The sequence below is a fragment of the Alternaria atra genome (genome assembly GCF_907166805.1).
Source record: "Alternaria atra isolate CS162 genome assembly, contig: 22, whole genome shotgun sequence".
NCBI lineage: Eukaryota > Fungi > Ascomycota > Dothideomycetes > Pleosporales > Pleosporaceae > Alternaria > Alternaria atra.
In genome coordinates, this window is record NW_025091320.1 from 1,504,323 (window position 1) to 1,527,575 (window position 23,253).

The 23,253-nt window shown below is 51.0% G+C and overlaps 8 protein-coding genes across 8 annotated transcripts; 4 read left to right on the plus strand and 4 right to left on the minus strand.

Annotated features, from left to right (window-relative positions):
* Positions 1–362: 362 nt before the first annotated feature.
* On the plus strand, positions 363–1,820 carry ALTATR162_LOCUS3269 (uncharacterized protein; the record flags this gene model as incomplete). The annotated part of the gene is made up of 2 exons (XM_043310875.1): positions 363–537; positions 592–1,820. The coding sequence occupies 2 exons, from the start codon at positions 363–365 to the stop codon at positions 1,818–1,820; spliced, it is 1,404 nt and encodes a 467-aa protein (XP_043166810.1).
* A 538-nt stretch (positions 1,821–2,358) lies between these two features.
* Positions 2,359–4,766, minus strand: ALTATR162_LOCUS3270 (uncharacterized protein; the record flags this gene model as incomplete). Its single annotated transcript, XM_043310876.1, has 2 exons — positions 2,359–2,415; positions 2,466–4,766. The coding sequence occupies 2 exons, from the start codon at positions 4,764–4,766 to the stop codon at positions 2,359–2,361; spliced, it is 2,358 nt and encodes a 785-aa protein (XP_043166811.1).
* A 960-nt stretch (positions 4,767–5,726) lies between these two features.
* ALTATR162_LOCUS3271 (uncharacterized protein) lies at positions 5,727–6,554 on the minus strand (the record flags this gene model as incomplete). Its single annotated transcript, XM_043310877.1, has 2 exons — positions 5,727–6,269; positions 6,321–6,554. The coding sequence occupies 2 exons, from the start codon at positions 6,552–6,554 to the stop codon at positions 5,727–5,729; spliced, it is 777 nt and encodes a 258-aa protein (XP_043166812.1).
* Positions 6,555–9,234: 2,680 nt separating this feature from the next.
* Positions 9,235–9,819, plus strand: ALTATR162_LOCUS3272 (uncharacterized protein; the record flags this gene model as incomplete). Its single annotated transcript, XM_043310878.1, has 1 exon — positions 9,235–9,819. The coding sequence occupies one exon, from the start codon at positions 9,235–9,237 to the stop codon at positions 9,817–9,819; it is 585 nt and encodes a 194-aa protein (XP_043166813.1).
* Positions 9,820–13,208: 3,389 nt separating this feature from the next.
* On the minus strand, positions 13,209–14,253 carry ALTATR162_LOCUS3273 (uncharacterized protein; the record flags this gene model as incomplete). The annotated part of the gene is made up of 2 exons (XM_043310879.1): positions 13,209–13,403; positions 13,513–14,253. The coding sequence occupies 2 exons, from the start codon at positions 14,251–14,253 to the stop codon at positions 13,209–13,211; spliced, it is 936 nt and encodes a 311-aa protein (XP_043166814.1).
* A 947-nt stretch (positions 14,254–15,200) lies between these two features.
* Positions 15,201–15,996, plus strand: ALTATR162_LOCUS3274 (uncharacterized protein; the record flags this gene model as incomplete). The annotated part of the gene is made up of 2 exons (XM_043310880.1): positions 15,201–15,261; positions 15,314–15,996. 2 exons carry the CDS (start codon positions 15,201–15,203, stop codon positions 15,994–15,996), a joined length of 744 nt encoding a protein of 247 aa, XP_043166815.1.
* Positions 15,997–16,133: 137 nt separating this feature from the next.
* On the minus strand, positions 16,134–17,815 carry ALTATR162_LOCUS3275 (uncharacterized protein; the record flags this gene model as incomplete). The annotated part of the gene is made up of 2 exons (XM_043310881.1): positions 16,134–17,544; positions 17,595–17,815. The coding sequence occupies 2 exons, from the start codon at positions 17,813–17,815 to the stop codon at positions 16,134–16,136; spliced, it is 1,632 nt and encodes a 543-aa protein (XP_043166816.1).
* Positions 17,816–19,494: 1,679 nt separating this feature from the next.
* ALTATR162_LOCUS3276 (uncharacterized protein) lies at positions 19,495–22,955 on the plus strand (the record flags this gene model as incomplete). The annotated part of the gene is made up of 2 exons (XM_043310882.1): positions 19,495–19,674; positions 20,142–22,955. 2 exons carry the CDS (start codon positions 19,495–19,497, stop codon positions 22,953–22,955), a joined length of 2,994 nt encoding a protein of 997 aa, XP_043166817.1.
* Between the last annotated feature and the right edge of the window lie 298 nt (positions 22,956–23,253).

Genomic DNA, 23,253 nt, shown 5'->3' on the forward strand with positions numbered 1-23,253 from the left:
ATAGAAATTGTAACAATCTTCGACCCAGTGCATGTTTTCTTTGTTCCGTTTTGTGTCCTGGCAAATTCACTGCATACTCGTCTCTCCATGGGTACGTCCGGTCGCCTGTGTAATTATAGATAACGTGCATCCACATAGATAACAGGGAACAAGTGACGATGTCCAAGCCCTAAGCACGCGCCATCGGTGCGGCGCGCTAGTGGAGCGCGTACCTTGCAGAACCATCTACGTCACTGAAAACAAAAGATCAAAACCGCGCAAATGCCCCATTTAACCCTTCATCGCAGGTCACTTGGACTGATTCAATCACCCAAACGCGACAGCACCTTACAATCACTTGCGTGACAAGTCTAATGTCTAATATGCTGTCTCTTGCGCTCGTACTGGCAGGATCGGCCTCGGCTTTGACGTTGCCGACGTTCCTCCAAAGCCAGGGTCAAGCTCAATCACCAATCCGACCTCTTGATCATTCGCAAAACTACAAGTTTGATCCTCTGTTGCATCTCCCTGGTATCTCGCCATACTTTGACGCAGTCGGTGCGTACCATCCTCACAAGCTGTAAGAGAGGCCTAGACTAACTCCATATACAGGCTTTGGTCTTGAGCACCAACCTCCCGTCGGCTGCAATGTCACCGCCGCATCATACATCATCCGCCACGGCGCTATCTACTCTAACGACGCCGAATACGAAGAATACATCAAGCCTTTCCTCTGGAAGCTAGAGCAACATCGTCAAGGATGGACAGGTCCACTAGCTTTCATGGAGAAGTGGCAGTCCCCAATCTTGGAAGACAGATTGGAGGAACTGACGCCCTCTGGCGCTGTAGACGCGGAGCTGGTAGGCAAGCATCTGTTGCAACGATACCATCACATTATCCCCGATACGACGAGGATATTGGCGGACAAGAAGAGCAGGACGTTTGACACGGCCGAGAACCTCATCAAAGCGTTCCCGCAGAAGGACGACATTGAGATTGTCAGGATAACTGAGAACACAAATGGAAGCATGGAGAGCTTGATCCCGCACAAATCGTGCAAGAACTTCTCCAAGAAGCCGGGCGAGAAGCAGCAGAAGAAGGTCATCGACCTCTATGGTGCCAGCGTCGCGCATCGCCTCTCACCTTACATGCCGTTCAAGCTTGAGCCCAAGGATGTCGTCGGCTTCCAAATGCTGTGTGGCTACGAATCTGCCATCAAGGGCAATCGTAGCCCCATCTGCGAGCAGTTCACAGATTCGGAGTGGATGGCGTACGAATACGCATGGGACCTGAAGTATGCCTACATGGTCGGCCCTCTCAATCCTCTATCACCTTATCTTGGTTTCCCATGGCTTCAAGCCCAATCCGAACTCTTCGCGCACATCGAAGAGCACGACACACCCGGCGATGGCTGGCCCGATCAGCAGCGTTTCTTCCTCGGTTTCACCCATCGTGAAGTCCCGCCATTCATCGCCACCGCTCTCGGTCTATTCAACAGCTCCTCCGACGCTGCAGAGCAGTTCCCCACCGACCACATCAACTGGACGCGCGCCTGGAGGATGAGCGACCTGATTCCCTTCCTTGGCCACGTCGGCATGGAAAAGATGACTTGCGAGCGTGGCGGCGTTCACGGCGATGAACCAGGTACTTATGTACGGTTCATTGCTAACTCTGCACCGAGGCCAATCCCAGATTGCCAGGGTGGACCTGGTGCGAGTTGCGAGTTTGGAGAGTTTAGAAAGTTCATTGGGAAGGGGGCGAAGTCGCACGCGGACTTCCACAGCGTTTGTGACAAGAAGGAGTGCAAAGATGCCAATTGCGTCAAGGAAGAGGAGGCGTAGAGATTGAGTGTTCTATCAATCCTTCAGGGTACACACTGTATATACTAGCCCCGAAGTTCGTCATGCTAAATAAGGCCACTATTACGCAGAAGCCTCCCAGTTTAGTTTTTCTTGCAAATATATATGCCATCTGAATCGGCATCTCTACCAACCTTCTTCCGAATACGTTCCGTTCAGCAGTTCACTGGTAAGCCCTGTTTGCTCAGAGCGTCGCACCAATAATGTCACAGACAAGAACCCGTATACATTACGTCCAGAGTTATCGCTACGCTACGCTAGGTATGCATACTGACCAACAATCGCAAAAGGCCATGATGCCGCTGAAAATCGATAAACCTTCCCATATGCAAGGGATGACACATACAGCCTAAACATGGCCAAAACCGGTCCTCCATTGCGTCCCTCGCCGAAACACCATTATTCCTGTATCCCCGTCTAATAGCCATATGCTTGTTCTCGAAACATCTGTACCGTTCGAGTATGCTGTTCTGTGGTAATCGGGTCAATCGTAATCGTACTGTCGTAGAGGGCGTTGCGGTCAGCATTCGCTGTTGAGCTTATGCTTTGGCCAGTCGTAGCCAGTTTGATCCCATGACTGCTTTGCGTTAGTTTTTCTGGCTGTATGATAGCGAGGCAGATATGTACAGTAAAGTTAGGATTGTTGTAAGCTCTCGGATGTTTTTTAATGTATTCCGTAGTCTCGAAGCCTGGGGGATCGCACGTAACCATCTCCTCGCCTTTCTTCTGATACCACCTCACGTAGTCGAAACGAATGGTAGCGGGAAATACGAGATTCTTCCAGTCGATCCAGGTCCATGAATTACTGAGGCCCATGTTGAGAATGAGTGATAATGGTTCTTGTGCGATTTGTCGGGCTTGGATGTTGCCGTTCGGTCCTATAGCACGCCCGTCTATGATAAACATTGTCTGGTCGCCCACTTTCCACGATATATAAGCATCTTTGCCTTCTCCTGGCACATACTCGAATGAGAACCGCTGATACTGCTTATTGTCGAACCAGTTCTTGTTCAATATCGTGGTGGCAGAGATGGCCTGTTGGAAGGCACCGCCAGTATAGGTGTTGAATCCACTGTAGCGAAGATCCGGAAACGCCGTGTAGTTGTAGTTCGGATAGTACCAGATATCGAATGGCGCAACCTGGTAACTTTGTGTTGCTATAGGAAGACCATTTGGACCGGGATAGCCCGATGTAGCACCCACCTCAATGATGTCGATCTCCGGCGCCCCTCTTCCAGTCCCTGGTGTTGGATGATCCTCGCCCGGGCAGGTGCATGAATTCAACCGTTGTCCAGGCAGGTGAGACAATCCGTCAGGACTCGACTGGTTGGGTGTGATGCCAACGTCGCAAGACTGGTAGGTATAGGGCCACAGGCCGTCAGTTGTACTCAAGTAACCTGGTCGACCGAGATTACCCATCGTCCACGCACCAGGCCAAAGCCCTTGCACACCAGCTGGACCGGGTAGCGACACCGAAACTTCGAAGATGCCGCCTTTGAAGCACAGCTGGTTCCAACTGTTCAACATACCCGACCGAAATTTGAGGCCGTGATTAAAAAACTCTTCTAAGCGCAGCTGAAGTGTACCATCGTGGGTGGTGACAGCATCTGGGTCGTACCATTCAATATCCTGCGTCGCGCCATACCAGACGTTGGGTGCATAGAAATACGGATCGTCTCCTTCGTAGAAAGTGCGATTGTTGTCATTGAACTCGTCGCTGAAGACTAGCACATACTCGTCACCAAACTCTCCGGTCCTTGTCTTTACGGAGTCGGGTGTGTCTGGGTCAATTAGGCCTGTACGTATATTCTCTAGTAGTGGGTATCTTTTATTGTTGACTGTTGCCCAGATCTGAGGTCTCCATGGATTAGGAAACCTACTCAACGGTATGCTGTAGGCTGAGTTGTAATCGATGATCCCTACAGCAGAGAGTACCGGAAGCCCGACAAATATGAATGATAGCCCGCACATCATAAACGCTAAGCCGATGGTGGAGACGATGCTGTCTCTTGTGAAGTGGTCGCGGATCCTGGGTTTGAACTTGATGTCATCATCATCGCGAGGCATGTGCATTTCATCGTCAGCTTCCTCTTGATCGCATATCAGTGGCCAGGATGCCATCCCCTTCTCCTCGTATGGTGCCGTTAATCTATCGTCAATGAAGGATACATTCGTCTTTGTGTCGTACAGCTCATGGACGCTCTCATTGAATGCCGTCGCAGAGTGATTGGGTGAAAGAGACGGACTGAGCAGTGGCATTCCCGGTGGCGGAGTGGCAGTGCGCGAGTCCACGCCCAGTTTGCTGTAAGACCGCCGTTCTGACAAGGAAGTCCTCTGACTACGGCTGGGAGTGCTGGCGGCGTCTGAGAAAGGATTGAAATAGCGAGTATAGTCCGTTCCCAAATCTTGTAAGGTGAGTGGGGTACCAGGAGAGCGAGGTGCTTGGCTTGACAAGTCTGTCGTGCTCCTCGCCTTTGGTGTTCTCAGGTGAGTCCGGGGCGGAAGGTGCAAGTGAAGACGGCCTTCCGTGGTGCGCGGCCGACTCTTCTTGGTCTGGGTCTCATCACTCGAGTGCACCTCATTCCCTTCTGAGCTTCCATCGCTCGCTGATCTGGAGTTTGCTAGCGGCGAAGGGACAATGGACGCGAAGGGTAACGGCGAGGAGGAGCGCTCTGCCGATGGCGAGATGCCGAAATCGAGGCCATGATCAGAAGCCAGACTCTGACTGCCGCTCGAATGGCGAATTAGTAGCTGTTCGGCTTCCCTTGTTTGTTCGGATACTCCTTCTGTATTGGCCTCGCGGGGAGATGCGACTTCCCCCTCTACGTCCGAACTCGGCGACGACCGTCTGGGCTGCTCATCTCGTTTTTGTGGTGATTCTGAGTATTCCGAGGGCGTGTACGAGGCAACTCTTCCTATGGACGCCATGGCTCCCGCTATTTTAGGCGATTGGCGACTGAATGGCGTATGCGCCGGCGTTTTGCCCCACAATCCGCCTTATGTCGTGCAGCTCACGCCAATTGTGATGTTGCTAATAGTATTTTGTCGACCGAATGTTATGATATGTTTCGTATGAAAAGGGCGAGTGGAGGATGTCTGGTCGCGGAAAGTTGCGAGCGTGTGGTGCCTGATTTGGAAAAGCAAGTTGCTGGTTGAAGAGCTTTGACGCGGTGGGACGTGGGAGGAGTCGGGGTGGATATGGCACCTGTGAGGGAGCAACACAGAGAGCGGGGTGCTCGCAGAGGATAAGGTCGTGTGTGCGAGCGAAATAGCATCCAAAAACCTCAGTGGTAGCGACAGTGAGTAGCGATGTTGGCCTGGCAAGCGCGTTGACTGTTTGAGTGGGAAGACAGGTCTGATAGCAGCATTGATGGTGAAGGCGAGTTGACCACCATGCGGCCAATCACAACTTCCCCAACAGTAACCACCAGGCAACTATCGCAAGTCTCGAAGATAAGCAGGAGCGATTCCCTGCGCCTGTGTTATGTCGCGCTTCGGGCTCTCCTCATGCTTTCACTACAGCCGGACCGTTGCTGGCACAGATCTGGTGTTTAAGACTGAGAAGGTACCGTCACCATCGCAACCGGAGAGCACTCCCGAGTTCATGATGTATTCGACCCGCATGTCGCACTTTCTTCCGATTGCTCGAACCGTGGAAGGTATGATAGGTCAATAGCGCGCTTACCTCATGACGACCCTGATCCACTATCCACTATCCTCCATGTATACAGCCTTTGGGGGAGTTACACAACAACGGCGTGCTTGGACACTTAGCACAAGGCGACGTATGTGTGCATTCCCTTGTTGATAAGTCGCAAATATGTCAAGTCCGCATATAGTACGATACCGTGCCTTGTGCATGCTGTACATGTACATATTTCCAACATCTCACAAAGGCGCTCTCTCTATCGTAAACAGTATTGGCGCGTCCGTCTCGACTCTCACATCGTTCGCTTTAACGTGGTTGCTCGTGCTGAGTTGGCCACCCATCTGCGTATTCCACTGCTTGACATCCCACTCTAATCCTTCAGTAGAGATAACCGCTGGCCCATATATAGGAAGGAATCCTACGTTTTCCGTAAAGACGCCACTTTCTTGGAGCCCTCTTAGCAGAGTCTCTCTACTCCTCAGCACGAAGCTCAGACTGGACTCAGAGAACAGCCATAGACGAAGGTGGGCATGTCGAGTCTCTTCTCTATGCATTTCGTTCAAGAGCCCAAGACCTTGGTCAACTCTTCCACCCAGGGTGCCAAGGACAATAACATCTCGTACGGTTAGGGAAGTAAGACGCGAGGAGATTTTTTGCATGCATTTCCCAAAGTCTGTGCTGTATTGATCACGATCTCGTGACACAGGAACACCTCGTGCTTCGTAGTAATCACGCACTTCATCGCGTAACGAGTCCAAGTCTCCATGAATCATGTCGGGTAGCTGCACATGTCAGTGACTGATATAAACTTCAAATATCACAGCTCTACTCACATATTGTTCGCGCTGCTCTATCAAGTCATCTTTCAGCATATCGAAAAGTCTATTGGCGCCGCCATCGGCACATATGCGATAGCCCGTGTGTTTCCAAAGGCGTGAAAATGCTGTGAAGTGAGCAATTGGCTGATTCAGGATGAGGAGATCAGGAGGATTTGAGGTCTTCTCGGGATGGGCGCTTTCCGCGAGAAATCTAGCAGGATGTAGTTCGCTGTCTCCACGTTGCGCCATGCTCTTAGTGTTCTCCAGGGTATCCAAAAATGATGTAGTAACACAGGAGATGGTGTAAGTGAAGCAACTGATGAGATTGGTTGAGGCAGCTGACCCTGAGGGATGTGCGCGATGCGAGGGCGGGTGCGATGCAGATGTACCCGACAGACTAAGCTATAAACGTATTAGTCTCCTCTCTCGCGCGATCATGTCCCCAGTATTGTTAACATTCAAATATGCATGACTATCACGGTTCCGATAAATATTCATATCTTCTCACGTACACTCTCATCTCCATATAACGTATGGATGTCCACTCTCGGCTGCTCCCTGCTTGCTTCCGTAGCGATACGTGATAACAAGCGGTGGTCTGCAGAGGTTCCTGATGACTGGTAGCAGATGGTACGCGAAACGTGCGATGAGGCTTCCCTGGTCATGAGGATCAGAAATGCAACCAGTAGCGTCTGAAAGCATTCAAGCCTGGAGATGATAGCCCTCAGGAAAGAAGTTTCCGCACAAGCTCTGCTTACACACAACGGCCCCATGTTAGTCAACGTTAGTCTATCTTTCGGAGCTCTGTTAGCTCACCGCTCAGGACTTTTTTTCTGATGAAGGTATCTAAATCTATAGCTATACCTCGTGTCGTGGCTATTGTTCATAGATAGATCTCCGGATGTTGATCCTTCCGGGTCAATCTATCTTTACGCACAGCAACTTGGAGGGTAGTTTGCTTAACACAGAACAGTTACACCAGCAATTGTTCGAGCTTTAAGGACTAAGGGGCCGATCCAAGATCCTGTAGATGCTTTGTTCCATAAGTGAGATCGTGTATTAGCGTCAATCGTAAGTGGGCGGAATGTCTAAATGTGACCACGATGCGAACCGACTTTGTGAACCTTTACCGAGGTATGTGACAGACCAAAGCCTTCTTGGAAGCGCTTACGAGTCTATCAGATGGTTATGTTCATGGGAAGGTTCTTGTCTGACGTATCTCTTGCCGCGGTTAAGCCGGTGTTTAAAGACGCTCCATGCGCCTTCCAGAGATGACGTCGAGCATCCCAGCCTCCCGCCCGCTTCGTGATGATGAGTTAAAGACAACACCAAAGTCACCTACATCACATCGATCGACATTGTCGCCGATATCGCCCTCTCCACTAAATGTAGCAGCTTGCAGCAGCCTACCACACTAAGCATCGTCAGCCTGCCATGGCCCCGCTCCATCTCGAAGCAGGGGTCTCACGCTCTAACCTCACCATAATGCGCCACTTCCCATAGTCCGTTCACATCATCAGCATGAGCCTACAACAATAGGTTTGTGCCAACCACTACAACGCCTTACCACCGATTGTTCAGCCCTGGCCTGGATTCACCATCCTCATGCAGGCGTCCGCAAGACTGCCTCGCGCCTGGACAGGCATGTCGCTGACAATGTTCTTGATACTTTGCCAAAAAGGGTATACTGCATACGATCATATTTTGTTTTGATCTATACGTGTTCGTTGACTATCAATTCACCTCTGCAGTCGAACACTACTCGGGACTTCAAGTCAACGAATCACACTAGAAGACTCTCAAGATGGAGTTGCGCTGCCAACCAAGCACCGGGACTGGTGAGGCTTGAGCCACACCACAACTCGTGTGCGGCCTGTCATCATGGATATACCGAACCCAGCAGTTCGGGTCCTGTCAGCACGTAAAACACCCCTTGCCACTACCCACGCGCTGAGGCACTATCAACCACGACTGTACGTTCGAAACACGTCCGAGGTGGCGTATCATGCTAGCCACTCTCAGCAGCAACATCTAGCTAATCTACTTCAAGGTGCTCTGGCTCAGCTTCCAGCCCTGTAGAAAGCGCCTCATTGGTACTAGGATGGACCCCTGCCATGTACGATCTTCGGCAGAAGATAGATATCTTGATCCTAAGCTTAGCATCACGCAAGCTAAATACCGTAGACTATCAGCCGTTGAGTGAAACTCCTGGTCCTAGCCCAGTCCGACTCCTCTCAAAACGGGCGAGTATAACACGGTTCAATCTCAAAGTCTCTGAGCAAGTCCAAAGCTTCGGCATGTTTGGCCAAAAAAACCCCCGCACTTTCTGATTGAGCAGTTGTTACTTTCTTGAGATTGACTCGACGCATATAGTGACGATAGTGGGCTATGTACGATACGTATCAGTCCAAATCTTCATACCGAGCCAAACGCCTGAATGCGATGGACGTGACGACTTCCGAACCTTCAAGAGGTCCATCTTTTCACACACCAACTCAGTCTCAGCAACACAACCCGTACGCCAGGATGCCGTCGAGGAGAGCGATCGCATGCGTTACATGTGCTAAAGCAAAGACCAAGTGTAATAAAGCTGTATGTGAGCATTGTGCGCATCCCGTATGATCAAAATTCCAACGCTGATACTTCATAGTTACCTTCATGCTCTCGCTGTACCACCAAAGGCATCAAATGTCAACCGAGATCGACTCGTCGTACATCAGATAACAACCATCGATCGAATGTCAAGAGAGCGTCTAGATTACCTAGGAGACACTACACTACCGATGCTGTCTCATGTCTAGACTCACATACCCCGTCTATTAGCTTGTCTTCTTCCCAAGAGCCTGGAATTATCTACGCCACACCATACATCAATACTGAAAGTACTGCGAAATTCAGTCGTCAGGACTTAAGACTTTCCGGCCATCCTATGCTCACTCCGCTCGCATCGCAAGGACCACAAGTCTCCAATGACTGCAGTGCTTATGTGGAAAGCCCTGAATACAACCCGAACGTCTTCGTGCGGCCTGTAGGTACGAACAATTATCTTAACCTAGACGCTATATCACCACAGACACCCGGCCCGGTCGGTTTTTACGAGCCTGTATCCGTAGTGAACAATTCGGATTGTTACCTCTACCCTGAGTCGTGGTCTAGTGAAATACACATCTCAGATGAAGTTGGTTTCGAGATTAGTGTTGCGAGTATCCTACCAGAGATGTGGGCTACACCAGACCCCACGACTATGATGCCAACAGCGCAGGTACCATGGCCCCTTTCAGATCTCTCAGATTTACCACGATACATGCTAGACGATTCAGCATCAAATGTTGCTGCAATTGCTTCTCCAACTCAGTACCAATTCAGAGATGTCTTGGATCCAGTTCGACCTGAATGGACTTTTTACCAACCTACTGTCACTGATACGGCCATCGTCACTTCGGCACCGTTCATGTACGACTTGAACTCAGCGACGAGTTATGCGCCGATCTGGGAGGTTCCATTTATACTATAGCTGTGTTATTGGTGCGCCTGACTGTGCACATCTGTGGTACATTGACGACTTACTATATGTATACAACACAATACATTTCGATCAGCATCACAATCTTCCACCATCTTTGTCAATGTTTTCGTTCCCTCTTTGGAATATCCGTTCTACTTGGAACTCCGCATGGTGAGCGCTCTTCTGCATCAGCCAATAAGCATACCTGCCGCTTTCTCACCGGGATCCCTGCATGTACACTGCTCCAAGTAAGATAGCCAGGCTCGCGGCGTTCAGAAGCGTAGTCGCCTACTCTTGCCACGCGAGCGGGTCAAACGGCTAAAGACATCTCTCTCCTAAGATTGGCTCCCGCACACACCCGCTCATCACCGATTTCCCGTGCTTCGGGGAGACCCAAACGAACTTAGGCCTTATAGCAAGCCCGGTATGACAACGCTACTGCTTTTACGCGAAAGGATCATCCTGACCCCAACGCCCTGGTCTTATCAGAACCATGGTTTGTCTGATATGACCTTTAACTGTACAGCTGAGGTCACACGAGTGTTGATCATAGATCATATGACAACGACAGAATACCTTAGACAAGCCTTTCGTTACCATCGGACTTCACAACCTATTGCCACTCCGCATTACTCGAGACCACTCACGGTCATCATTCCATTGCTTACCCGCATGTACTATCAGCAGATGATTGGGCCTTACGTCAAGAATCTCGAGACAAGGTACCAGAATGCGCGGACGTCTTTGCGCATAAGTACCTCGTGGCTACAATGCAGGTGCCTGAACACGACGTTTGAGTTGCATACGCGAAGAAGATCCGCGTCAAGCAGAGCCTGGTTCAGGTTGCTGCTATGCAGCCAGGAGAATATTGTACGAGTAGGCCGTGCGTCCATTGGAAGACGTAAAAGATACCGTGGGAACATCGGATCAGGATTTCGCGCGCAGCCGTTCGTGGCTGTCCACTTATTTGACACATGTTCATAATGAGGAGGCTCTTTCCCAGATCGACGGCTGTATCACAGTTTGGATATGCCATAACATCGTTTGGAAGGTTCGTGAAGAATAAGGGCCAACTACGCTATATTGTGCAACTTGTTGCTTTTCCATTTTCAAGACAGTTTCGGCCCGCTGTGGAGGCCTGATCTCTACACCCTGACGGACCGTTCCATCACTGGCGCATCATACCGCACCTCTTGCAAAGACAGCACCGTGACCACTCATACAGCGACTACGACGCCACGGCGCTTGTCAGATACATACACGGCTCATCCGTAAAGATGCATCTGGTTAGCTCAGCAGATCCTGCGGTCGTAACCCATCTCTAATCGCAGTGCTGGCGCGATCGTAGGGGCCTGTGGTATCGTGTCTAGGCCTTCTTGAAAGCTTGATCCTTCAAGTCGCGTCGTCTCACAGCGAACCTTGTAGTTCCTTCAGGCGGACAGTGCTGCGCCCCATTTGGTGGCTTGCTCGTTATCGATAGCATCATCCCTCACTGCAGGCACTGCAATCCTTCGTCGTTCGTGTCATCATCGTGTGTGGATGTGTATTCTGTCAGAATGCAGGAACGATGAGCACTCGAAGGCATGGCAGCATGCGGCCCGTGTTGCTCATGGTATTTGCCTACCTACTAGAAATCTGGCGTATAGGTAATGCTACCAGCCCACTGGGTTCCGCAACCACCAGCTCGGTAGTAGTTGCTCGTATTTGAGGCCTTCCGGGACATATACCCGTTCCTCCGACTGCCATGTACCGCACAGGCTACGGTGAAAGCACTACCGGAACGCATGAAGGCTAGATCGTAGTCTCGCTACCGTTAATTCTTATCGACTTGCGAGTTTCGGGTGGTTGACACGACCTGAATCCGGTCCGCGGCATACTTCCCAAGCCACGATCACCGCCATCATGTGTGCTGCGTCTTACTATTTCGATAAATACTCGGCTTTTTCATTGGCTGTCCCTGTGCCTGCATCCACTCCTTCCGCTCTTCAGCTTTGTAGGTATGCTCGGTTACGGCACGGACAATGGATTTGCTGCTAAGTACACCTTCAATCACGATGCATTACCGTTTCTTGTCTGCACCAGCTCCGAGCACACCACTCTCCGAAAAGCCAAGACACCATCTCCACCTCTCTAATAGCCAATAGAGCCATGCATGTGTCAACCCGGAGACAGTGAATCAGCCACATGGGAAACTGGGATGAAACTTGTAGACTAACAGAGCCCCATTATGGCACGGACCCTGTTCTCAACGAGGATAGTAGAAGTGCGTGTGCTATGTGAGACATGAGCTTGGTAGAGATTTGGTCACTCCCAAGCATGATCGGACCGAACCATAGCATACGGAAGCGAGATCTGAAGTAGGTGGTGTGGAGGCTCTTTTCGTCTATACCACGTCTATCGTTGCGATCCAGCCACTACTGCCAGGCCTTTGCAGCTCTTATCACTGAGAAACACATTGAACTACCGCGGCAGAGCGATCTGTGAAAGGGGCTTCACCGGTGGAAGACGATGGACTACAGAGGACGAGCAGTACATGGACGACACGACCGCGTTGACCATTGAGACTGAGAGCACAACAGGATTTCCTCCCGCGAAAATGACAGGATAAATCTTCATCCAGGTAGACCTTGTTGATCTCCAAAAATGCGTGGGCAGCTCTATCCCGACCGTCCGTCCCAGCTGAGGCATATTTCCCAAGGTGCCACTTGTCTTCTCAACACCGTCTCGTTTCGACTATCTTGATCCTTCCCGTGTCGTCCCGGTCCTTTCTTCCCGCCGCAAGCGCTTCCCACAGATAGTCCTTCAACTCAACACTAGCTCGAACCTACCTAGTCACCGGCGTTCTCCCGTAATCGAAACACGATAATGGTGTGACCAGATACCGACAGACCCACCACTGACGCGTAACCCACCCTGAGATGCTGACACCGTGGGTTTGGTTCTGGAACTCGCTTCACGTTATCTCGCCTCGTGAGAAGCGGCCTCGTGAAAAGCGAATACGATATTCAACCGGTCAAGAAGGTTCCGAGGGCACGGTTGAGACACCATCCTCGTATCGCCATCAATGCCTAGAGGTGGTGGCGAAGAGGGTTACTACCATGCTTTAAACGCAACGCGTAAGTGTGGTAGCCGAATGCAAACCGAGGAAGGGGTGAAAGTAAATGTGGCGTCTAACTAAACTCGACAAAACTCCACAGGATCCATCCCGAGCATCGGAGCGCGACTGGAGCTCTTGTTCCAGGAAGCTGGCAGAACAGTGCTCCTGCTGATGGAGCCGTGAGAATGTATCTGGATACCTAAGGGCGTCGCTAGTTCGTTAACACGCCACCTACCTATATTAGAGCCACAATGGCCTTCGTATGTGTCTAGCAGTGCCGGTTCGTTTTTCTTCGTGATTCTCAGATATCTAGAGCACAGATGGCACGTATGTTCTCAATGTGTGGTTGGAGTACCTGTTCTTCGTCTCCTGATACAGGAAACAAAGTATTAAGGTTATCGACCTCGCGCCTCAATGCCTCGTCGGTCATGTTTCGTAGGGAGGTGACATATTCGCATTCCGTGCGCCTAGCCACAATGACTTGAGCATGCTTCTCCTGTACTAAGGTCAACTTTCGCTACTCTACTACAAACATAGTCCATGATTCTACATTGCTGCACTACTCCATAGCGACTACACAGCAACACATGATAATGCAAACGTACCTCAAGAATCTGCTCACATATCTCCACGTACTCCTCAGCTTCCCGGAAGCTAAACCCCACAACCACGGAAATCTGCCTCGAGATCTCCCCGGTACTACGTTCCTCGAATCGCAACCGTCCATGTTCAAGATCAGATCGAACTTTCCAACGCTTCGACACCTGAAGCGGCGTAAAGTTCTGCAACATGTTGTACAGCAGAGAAAGAGAAAGGAAGGGCTGCGTGCCATCATGCACAATACAGATCTTGTTCAATTGCTTGATATCTCTTTCCCACATGATTCGCCAAAGTAACTGAACGATGAGCTCGCGACCTGGGCCTCCAATGCCTTTTTCATGATGCTCAGGGCGGTAGCGGATATACAGTTCTTCTAAGCCTGTGAGACCTGCACGAGCGAATCCGAAGCTCTTGACGCGTTTGCGGTTTACGTCTGCGGTATAGGGTTCCGTCAGGTCAGAGGGAAGCCTAATTTGGAGTTTTCGGATAGCTGATGTCGAGGCTGGGGAAAGTATGCTAGTCTTTCGGCTTAGCTCATCTGCTGGCGACCACTGGGTATTGAAGATTGTTGCGGACCAGGCGAGTGCGTGGTATTCCTCGTAAAGTTGGCGGCACGTTGATGATAGTGCCAATGGAGAGTTGCGCAATGGAGCAGGTACGGTGCCAGGATCGCGGACGAAGACGTAGTCTACGATTTGGTTTTTCAGTTCACCCGGCAGCAGGACAAGCGGTGAACTTTGTGTCATTGTCGTCTTGATAAGGCATTTAAAATGTAGACAAGTGGAAGAACGCGTAGGAAACGCGAGCTGAAACTTTCGTGACGGCGAATTCGATGGGTTAGTGATGATGTCGCCGCTGCGGAACGCGTGTCATGCTGTGTGGGGCTTATTCCCAACGCTTAGTCAGAGGTCAAGATCTGATGTCGAAGTTGGTATGAATTCTGAATTTACTTGTCACTACTCAGCCACTGTTCTAGAGATTATATACATGATTTCTCCAAGAACGTCAAAGTCTTTGTTGCGCGTTGAAGTGCGGCCGCACATCCCTGCGCATAATTATGACGCGTTCACCCCTGAAAGTTCATTCCTCTTGTGCTTCGCCAACAGCTCACTACTATCACAATTTTACGCGGCGTAGCATCAAAGCATCAGTCCTTCGTGGAGATCCTACTCCATAAACGAAATCCTTGAAGTTCAGATAAGCTTTGCGCCCAATACAATCGCTTCCACGGGCGACTTCATCCAGATTCGCCTGGGCCCTACCCCGGTTTTCCTCAGTCTGCATCTGTATACCCGGACTGGAACATATCCAGTATGACATCTACCACTAAAGAGCGTTTAAAATCTTGACAGCCGCAATGTAAAGATACCGCTTACCCCGCTTGGGCCTGGGTCGATGTAGCACATCGGGCAATCTAGCATTCATCTAAATACTACCACATGGGACAAAGCACTATAGGACACAACCGAACCGATGCCATTGGCGATGGACAGTTGCACCGTCTGCAAATCGAACCTTTGCGCGTACATGTTTTGGGTCATGAGGACTCATATTGGGTGTTGCGCTTTTACAGGAGAGCCTTGGTCGAAGCATGATCGGTTGTCTTTGGGTTTCAAGCATAGATAGCTGTATAACACCGTTGACATCCACTGGATTCTAACACAGAACTGCTAATCTGGTACTTGCAGCTGCCATGAATTTCGTTATTCTTACGCTGTTAGTCACTGCTCTTTCCCAACAGACCAGGGCCCACTGTCCGTACTTTGATTCTGTCTCTTCAGATGGTTCACTAAAAAGATCCTTTAGACGTGTTCAACCGCCTCGTCGTAAATAACACCATCTCTCGGGAGTTCCAACACGTCCGCGACGTCTCTGGCAACGCTGGAACCTACGACGATCTCTGGCTCAAGACGTTTCCCATGTACGGACCCGAAAATGCAAACGTAACATGCGGCCGTGGTTCCTTCCCCGTTCAAAATGCCGAGACTATTGAGACAGCCACTATTGTTGCTGGAAGCGAGGTTGGGCTTATGGTATCTGGACCTTATTATGAGGGCGATGTCCAGGGATATATCTTCCACGAAGGGCCTGGACAGGTGTTTCTTTCACGGCTACCAGATGCACTACCAAGTCTGATGGAGTATGATGGGAAAGGGGATTTCTTCAAGATTGCGTATGCAGGGCCGGCAAACAAGACGACGTGGTCAACTATGGATAAGCTCTCTATTAACTTCACCATTCCGGTTGCCACGCCGTCAGGCCAATACCTTCTACGGATCGAACATTTCATGCCGTCTATGAGTCTTGGTCAGAGTCAGTGGTTCGTTAACTGTGCGCATATTGAGATAGTGGGAGGCGGGAATGGAAGCCCGAAACCAATGGTTAGGTTCCCGAATGCGTATGCTGAGGATGACCCAAGTATCTGGTTTCAGACACCAGATGATTTGGACCTATATGTAGAGCCGAAGCCGGTGGTGTGGAAGGGTTGAGTAGTGTTTAGATGGCGACCTGGTGCGCAAGACAGATTAACGGCGTTCATGGTTGTGGGGATACCTTGTTGGCACCAAATCTACTGATCTAGCATCCATTTCGAAGCTCATCGCAACACAGTATGTTTCCACACGCCCTACGTTTTATTCATTGCCATCTTTCCCTTCACTAGCCTGAAGGCCCAAACCCCGTCGACTGCGATGATGGTGAAGAACGAGAAGACCAGACTTCCACCAAATACTAGACTGTGATATGTCCATGCATCCCCTACACTCAAGTCAACTACTTGACACGCGATCGCCCACGGTAGCACGTAAAGGATGTTCGATGCAAGCGACTGGTAGAGATACCACGTTGGGCGCGTAGAGACTAGGATCGCAGCTAGTTGTGTCGATACACCGTACATGATGTAGCACCAGTCAATAGTGCGCCACATCCGTGCGGTGATACGTGATACCTCGTCAGAGCCTGAGAGGTATCGCGCAAAAGATTCGGCGCCGACGAACGACATGATAAGACAAAGTGGGATCTCTACCATCAAGACGATGATGACGGAGTAGGACGCCCATCGGGTCACGCCCCACAGTTGCCATCGTGTTACTCGTAACTTTGTGATCTGCGAGATACCAACGACTGTGGCACGCAGTGCTCCCCACGAGTGGCCGACGAAAGTCAGTGTTGTCGCTTCGAGTGCCATTACTGGTACCATAATCAGACCCCATCTAATGGTTGAGAAGACACCCCAAGCCGTGGCATAGTCACTACCTAAGCCGACAATACCATGTACCAGCCAGAGGTAGAGCGCGTTACGGATAGCCGATTCTAAGAAGAAGATTGCACCTGGCTTGGCAAGTGTGACCAACGCTGGCAGAGATGGGAGTGTCCTCCGACTGGAATTGTCGTTATGAACCGCAGATCTAGAACTGATGCTCGTTGTGTAGACAAAGTATGCCAGCCCAACAAGCGCGGAGGTGAGATTGCAAGCAAGTGAGATTCCGGCTTGCATGTTCACTGTTGGTGTGACGCTTCCGACATGGAACTTGGAAATGATGATCAAGTCGAGAATGATGTTGATGGCGAACTTGACGGAGCTGATAACAAGTGGAATATTGGGCTTGTCCAGCGCGCGGGTTGAGGCGCTGACCGCATACTCAACCGCAGAGCTAAAGGCCGAGAATGCAGAGATTCGAACGTATGTGACACTCACATATCTCACCTCGATAGGGACAAAGCCTTTTGCAAACGTAGAAGCGCCTGCAACAAAGCCGATACTCATGATGAGGCCAAGAATCGACTGGAAGAGGATGAGGGTATGAGTGAGTTGTAACCGCTCACGGAAGCCGCGATTGGACTTGTCGCCGATGACAAGGTAGGAAGCGCGTGGCAAACCTTCATTCAAGACTTCCGCTACCACACCGATATATGTGTATGTGTCAGTAGTGACTACCATGGATGAGTCGATGTTGGCGACCCATAGCTTTGACAAGGTGCCATAGAGGGCTGGTAAGATGAAGGCGCAGATGTTGAACAACAGTGCTCCGGAGTACCTGTATGAGGTCTGAGCGGCCAGATAGAAGGGTTTGCAGCGTTAACCTACGTATCGCGATGTCGTGAAGGTTTCAGATCCATGATCATCTGCTTGCGCCACGAGAAGTGCCCGCCTTGTGCTCCATCGAACATTTCATAACGTTCGTCTACCGGTGACCCGGTAGACGAGTTAATAACACGCACGTTATGGTCCTTGGAGGGAATCATTTGGTACTGGTGTCGAAGACGCGATTGTGATGCAAATCGCAAAGTGGAGGCAAGAGCGGTCATGCTTTTTTCTAATCGTGTGAGATGGAGGCCAAGATCAAGCCAACGTGATAGCAAATCACCAAAGACATGCATGCATGTCCCCCCCGCACAGCTTCATGCATTGCATCTTGGGTGAGTACAATGGAATGGTAGGTTCTGAAGGTGAGGGGAGCAGCAGCAGGGCACGAATTGCGGGGAATAGTAGGGCTTTGCCGCGAATGGTAATCCTTACCGATGTGCAGGGAGATAGGCAGGAGTACAAGCGTTAATGTGATGGGTGGTTTGATTGGACAAGATGGAAGCAGGCTGGGATAAAAGCTGCATCATTGGAAATCAGGATACAGTTGACTTGGAGACAAACAAGAGTGCCAACCTTGCTCATATTTGGGCATATGCGCTTCTAACACACAGTCAAATAATTGTAAATGGAGTATTGTTCTTCCTTGATAGCTTTAGCAGGGCAGGAATGTTAAAAGTTCCAGAAGAACCCCTCATGACCCAAGAAAGGAAGGCTGAGTCGTCGTGTATGTCAGCTAACAAATCCCTGAAGGACGCAGTGGTTTTCTCACCTATCGGTTTTCGCACACTAGGAGTCTATCTCTTATACGTCTTCTTCAAGATTTGTTTTTACTGGCTCAACAGAGGTGAAGTTCCAACAAACTCGACGGCGCGCCCAAAGTGTGGAGCCAATAAAGCGATGGTGCAGGTGCGGGATCATTAGCCTTCTCGTGATGTCAGGTGCTACCTAGGTAGCGAGCAGATGTTTAGCTGGAGTGGCCGGCTCAACCTTCCGGGACTTCCACACTACGGCTCGTCACGATGTCGTCCGCAGGCTGTCGTCCATGGTGTGCATGACAGTGACGTTGTAGACATGATAGCCATGCAGCGAATTGCATCATGACGAATACAAAGCACAAGGTGAGGAATGGAAGAAGGATCGGATATACGGCTGTGGCGGCGTTAAGCGACGACAAGCGCAATCGTAGCCTGTCCGCAACGACAAGATAGGTGATATGGAATCGAGCGCAGCAGCAGCAAGAAACTGCAGACAAGCTCACTGTTTACATGCAGCATGTCTTGTGTTGTCTTATCGCTGGGCCGGATGAGCTAGGAAGCCTCGTGCATTTGATGGCGTTCGGCAGCATATCCTGGTATCTGGCGGCGTCATTGTTTCGCGGCTTCAGCATCAACCCTGTCGTCAGCCTCGCGACCCCCAACGTTTTGCAAAGATTCTGCATCAACACCACCATGCTACTGTTGAGATAACGACGGCGCCTCGTCCTGTACCCCTCCCTCGACGTGGATTTGCCCCATCGCCACTACGGTGGTTGCAGATCTTCCGAGGCAGCCGGGTGCGTGTACGGTCCCTGCGGTGATCCTGTCGTTCGTTACTTCACGATTTACGACTAGACTCGGCTCTCCTTGGCAGCTTGCGACGCCCTTTCCTCAAACACCCAAGCACTCCCGCCGTGCATTCTCTGCACTCAACAAGTCGACGGAGCCTCCATGGACTGCTACAACGCTAGCTTCGCATACGAGTGCCATATTTGAGCCCATTGCACCCCCACAGTCGCTTCAGAACCCGTCCGGAAATTTGCCGAGTCGTATACCCACGCCGACGAAGGTGCGCTCGACGCTGCACTCTTCTACAGTCCAGACGCCAGGCACGACTCTCGTTACCCTGCACAGCACACTGCTAGATGCGGCGGCGCTCATCCGCAGACCCAAGCTCTGATCAAGACCATCTCGATTTGGCAGCCGACCTTTCGCCCGCACCAATTCCGGAACATGAGGATAAGCTCGACCATCAGACCGAGGGATTGCTAGTGAACGCGCAGGGCTGGGTGAACAAGGGTACGCCCAAGGAGGAGGAGGACGAGGTAGGCGTGTCTGCACAACGTCCGGCAACGCACTCTCTCGCCATGTACGACTCTTCCACGACTGCACGGTCGCCTTCACTTGGGGCGCACCAAAAGGCCGACTCAACTATCGGCGCATTTGGGAAGGATACTCCGCCGCACAGCATGGTCGCGGATCACAACAAGAAATGGCGCCAGCGACTTCGCTCTCCATGGGCTTGTTCGCCCTACACCGTGCTGACGACCCTGGCTGCCTTCATTGCCATGTTTCTCATGGCCCAGTCTTTCTTGACGAGGCAATTAGACGTCAAGGGATGTGGAATGTCCTACATGCGGCCCACATACTCAAGATTCAACGACTTCGACACCGAACACACGCGCTTTGCAACTAAATACTCGTTGTACTTGTATCGGGAGGGTGGCTTGGACGAGGACACCAGGGCATGTGCTTCCCTTTGAGCAAAGGGAGATTTACTGACAGTCCTCAGGTCAAGGGCGTGCCAGTCCTCTTCGTCCCCGGAAACGCTGGGAGTTACAAGCAAGTCCGCTCCCTCGCCGCCGAAGCCGCGTACCACTACCATAATACTGTCCAACACGATGTGGACGCCGGCAAAGCGGGAAAGAGGCCACTAGACTTCTTTTCGGTCGATTTCAATGAAGACATCACCGCGTTCCACGGCCAAACATTGCTAGATCAGGCCGAATACCTCAACGACGCCATCACGTACATTCTATCCCTGTACCACACTCCCGGCAAGTTTCTCCGCGACTCCAGCCTGCCAGACCCAACTTCGGTCATCGTAGTCGGACACTCTATGGGCGGTGTGGTCGCGCGCACCATGCTCACCATGCCTAATTACCAGGCCAATTCGATCAACACCATCATCACGCTCGCTGCGCCCCACGCCAGGCCGCCAGTGTCCTTCGACGGAGATATCGTTCGCACATACAAGGGGGTAAACGATTACTGGCGACGCGCCTACTCGCAGAAATGGGCCATTGATAACCCGCTCTGGCATGTCACGCTTATCTCGATTGCGGGAGGAAGTTTGGATACTATGATTTCTTCAGATTATGCCAGCATAGAGTCACTGGTGCCCGAGACTCATGGATTCACTGTTTTCTCCACGTCGATGCCAAATGTCTGGACTGGCATTGATCACCTAGCAATCACCTGGTGTGATCAGCATAGGAAGGCTGTAGTACGCGCTTTGTACGAGGTCATAGATGTGTCACGCGCAACTCAGACTGTTCCACGAGCTGAGCGCATGCGCGGCTTCAAGAGGTGGTTCTTGACGGGACTGGAGGATATTGCCGAGAAGACCCTACCTCAAAAAGAAGCCAAAACACTTCTCACGCTTGAAGAGAACAGTGCCATCATTTCAGAAGGCGAAAAGCTCGTGCTCAGGAGTCTTGGCAAGTCGAAACAGCGGCCAAACGCGCACCTAATCCCTGTACCGCCACAGGCCGTAGGAAAGAAGTTTACTCTTCTTACCAGCGAGCGATTGGATCATCCCGGGGACCACGGCTTGCTTGAGGTGCTGTTTTGTAGTGTATTTCCATCACAACCTGGCCAGTCAACTACGCTCTTCTCAATGAACATGGATCTTTCAGGCGATAGTGTCGGTGCCACACGACTTGCCTGCAAAAACGCCGCGTCGGACGTTATTGCGCTTCCTGCCTCGACACGCCACTCAACCTACCCCTTCAAGATGGATGAGCGACCTTTCTCGTATCTCCAATACGACCTCGAAGATCTTGCAGAGCATCAGTTTGTGGCGGTTGTTGACAAGGCTGGTGAGCGCAGCACGGGTTGGGTAGTCGCTGAATTCAGTGCTGCCCCCGATGCTCAAATCGTTGTCGATATGGGCTTGCAGCGCCTTTTGACTACTGGAATGTCCCTCAGACTTCCAGCGCAGCGTCCCCTTATGACGGACATCAAGATTCCAGCTCTGCACTCTGCTCTCCTAGCCTACAATATCCACATTGGCAAGCAGTCGTGCGACGCAGGAGAGCTCTTCGCTCCTCTACTACGGCAGTACGTCACCGACATCTACGAGAGCAAGTTCTTCGTCAACGTCAAGGATGCTAGCATTAACCTTCACGGCGTATCGCCATACATGCCGCCTGCTCTTCACGCTAAGCAGCCTTCCAATGGGTTGTCACTACAAATCTGGTCTGATCCCACTTGCGAGAGCAGTGTCGAGATTAATCTGAACGTGGACATACTGGGCAGTTTCGGAAAGCTCTGGATACGCTACCGCATCATCTTCGCCGCATTCCCGATACTGATCGTTTCTCTAGTTCTACGCCAACAGTTCAGGACGTACGACAATAGTGGAGTCTTCATGAGCTTTACTCAGGGACTGAACGAGTGTCTGAAGAGCTCATTCCCACTAGCTCTGTCCGCGCTTACCTTCCTGTCGATTGCTCTAGCAGGCGCCCAACATCAGTCAAAGCAATGGTCTTTCCGTGGGAAGCCTACCAACATGACATCATCACTCGATACTGCCTGCAACGAATTGCTTCTCGGTTCGGACGACACCTTCTTTTGGTTCCTTGTCCCACTGTTTGGTTTGATGTGCATTGGCGTCTGCGTGGCTATCAACTACGCTGTGCTTCTAGTAGAATTTGCTCTCGCCTCCCTGTACTCTATCGTCATCTCAACCAAACTTCGAAGGGAAGAAGCAAAGAGATCACCGTCGGCCTTCGCAGTCACGTCCAACCGACAGCGCATCGTTACAACATGCATCTTGCTGTCACTAGTCTCGACAGTGATACCATATCACTTCGCTTACGTTGTACTCTGCCTGGTGCAGCTCGCAACTAGCGTCCGCGCCTTCCGACTGGCGAGAGAGTCTAGTCTTGACTCGAACTACAACTTCTACAACTACGCCCACTCGATATTCATCCTAATGTTCTGGATAGTGCCCATCAATCTTCCGGTACTGGTAGTCTGGATACGCAACTTGGCGGTCCATTGGATGACGCCTTTCTCCTCGCACCACAACATCCTCTCAATCATGCCGTTTATCCTGCTCGTCGAAACACTGAGCACTGGCCGCATGATTCCCCGAGCGGAGTTTCGTGTTTCGTTCTTCACAAACATCTTGCTTTTCTCCATAGGCGCATATGCCGCTGTCTACGGTGTCACATACGCATATGTTCTGCACCATCTAGCAAACATACTCTGCGCCTGGCTGGTAGCCATCCACTTTGACCCATCAACATGGTCTCCGAGGAGAGCAAGCAATACCATAGAAAGCAGCAGTCCGGATAGCGAAACAAAGAAACGACCATGACAGCAGCGATAATACAATTTCCCATTTTCTTCTCCAATGTACACAACACGTGTACACTTTCGGCGTTCAATACCCCCGTTTTCTTCTTCGGCCTTTCCTTCATCTGCATGTTGCTGGCGTTTCACATCTCATGGCATCAGCATTTTCGGCAATGAGCATATATAATCCTTTCTTCTTTTATTTGACGACTGCCTTGCATACGGTCGGCGCATATGACTGTCTTTTGGGCAGCACTGGATTAGAACGAGATGAGATATAAAGATGCGCAGCATAAAGCGATGTAAAACATTGCGCGCGT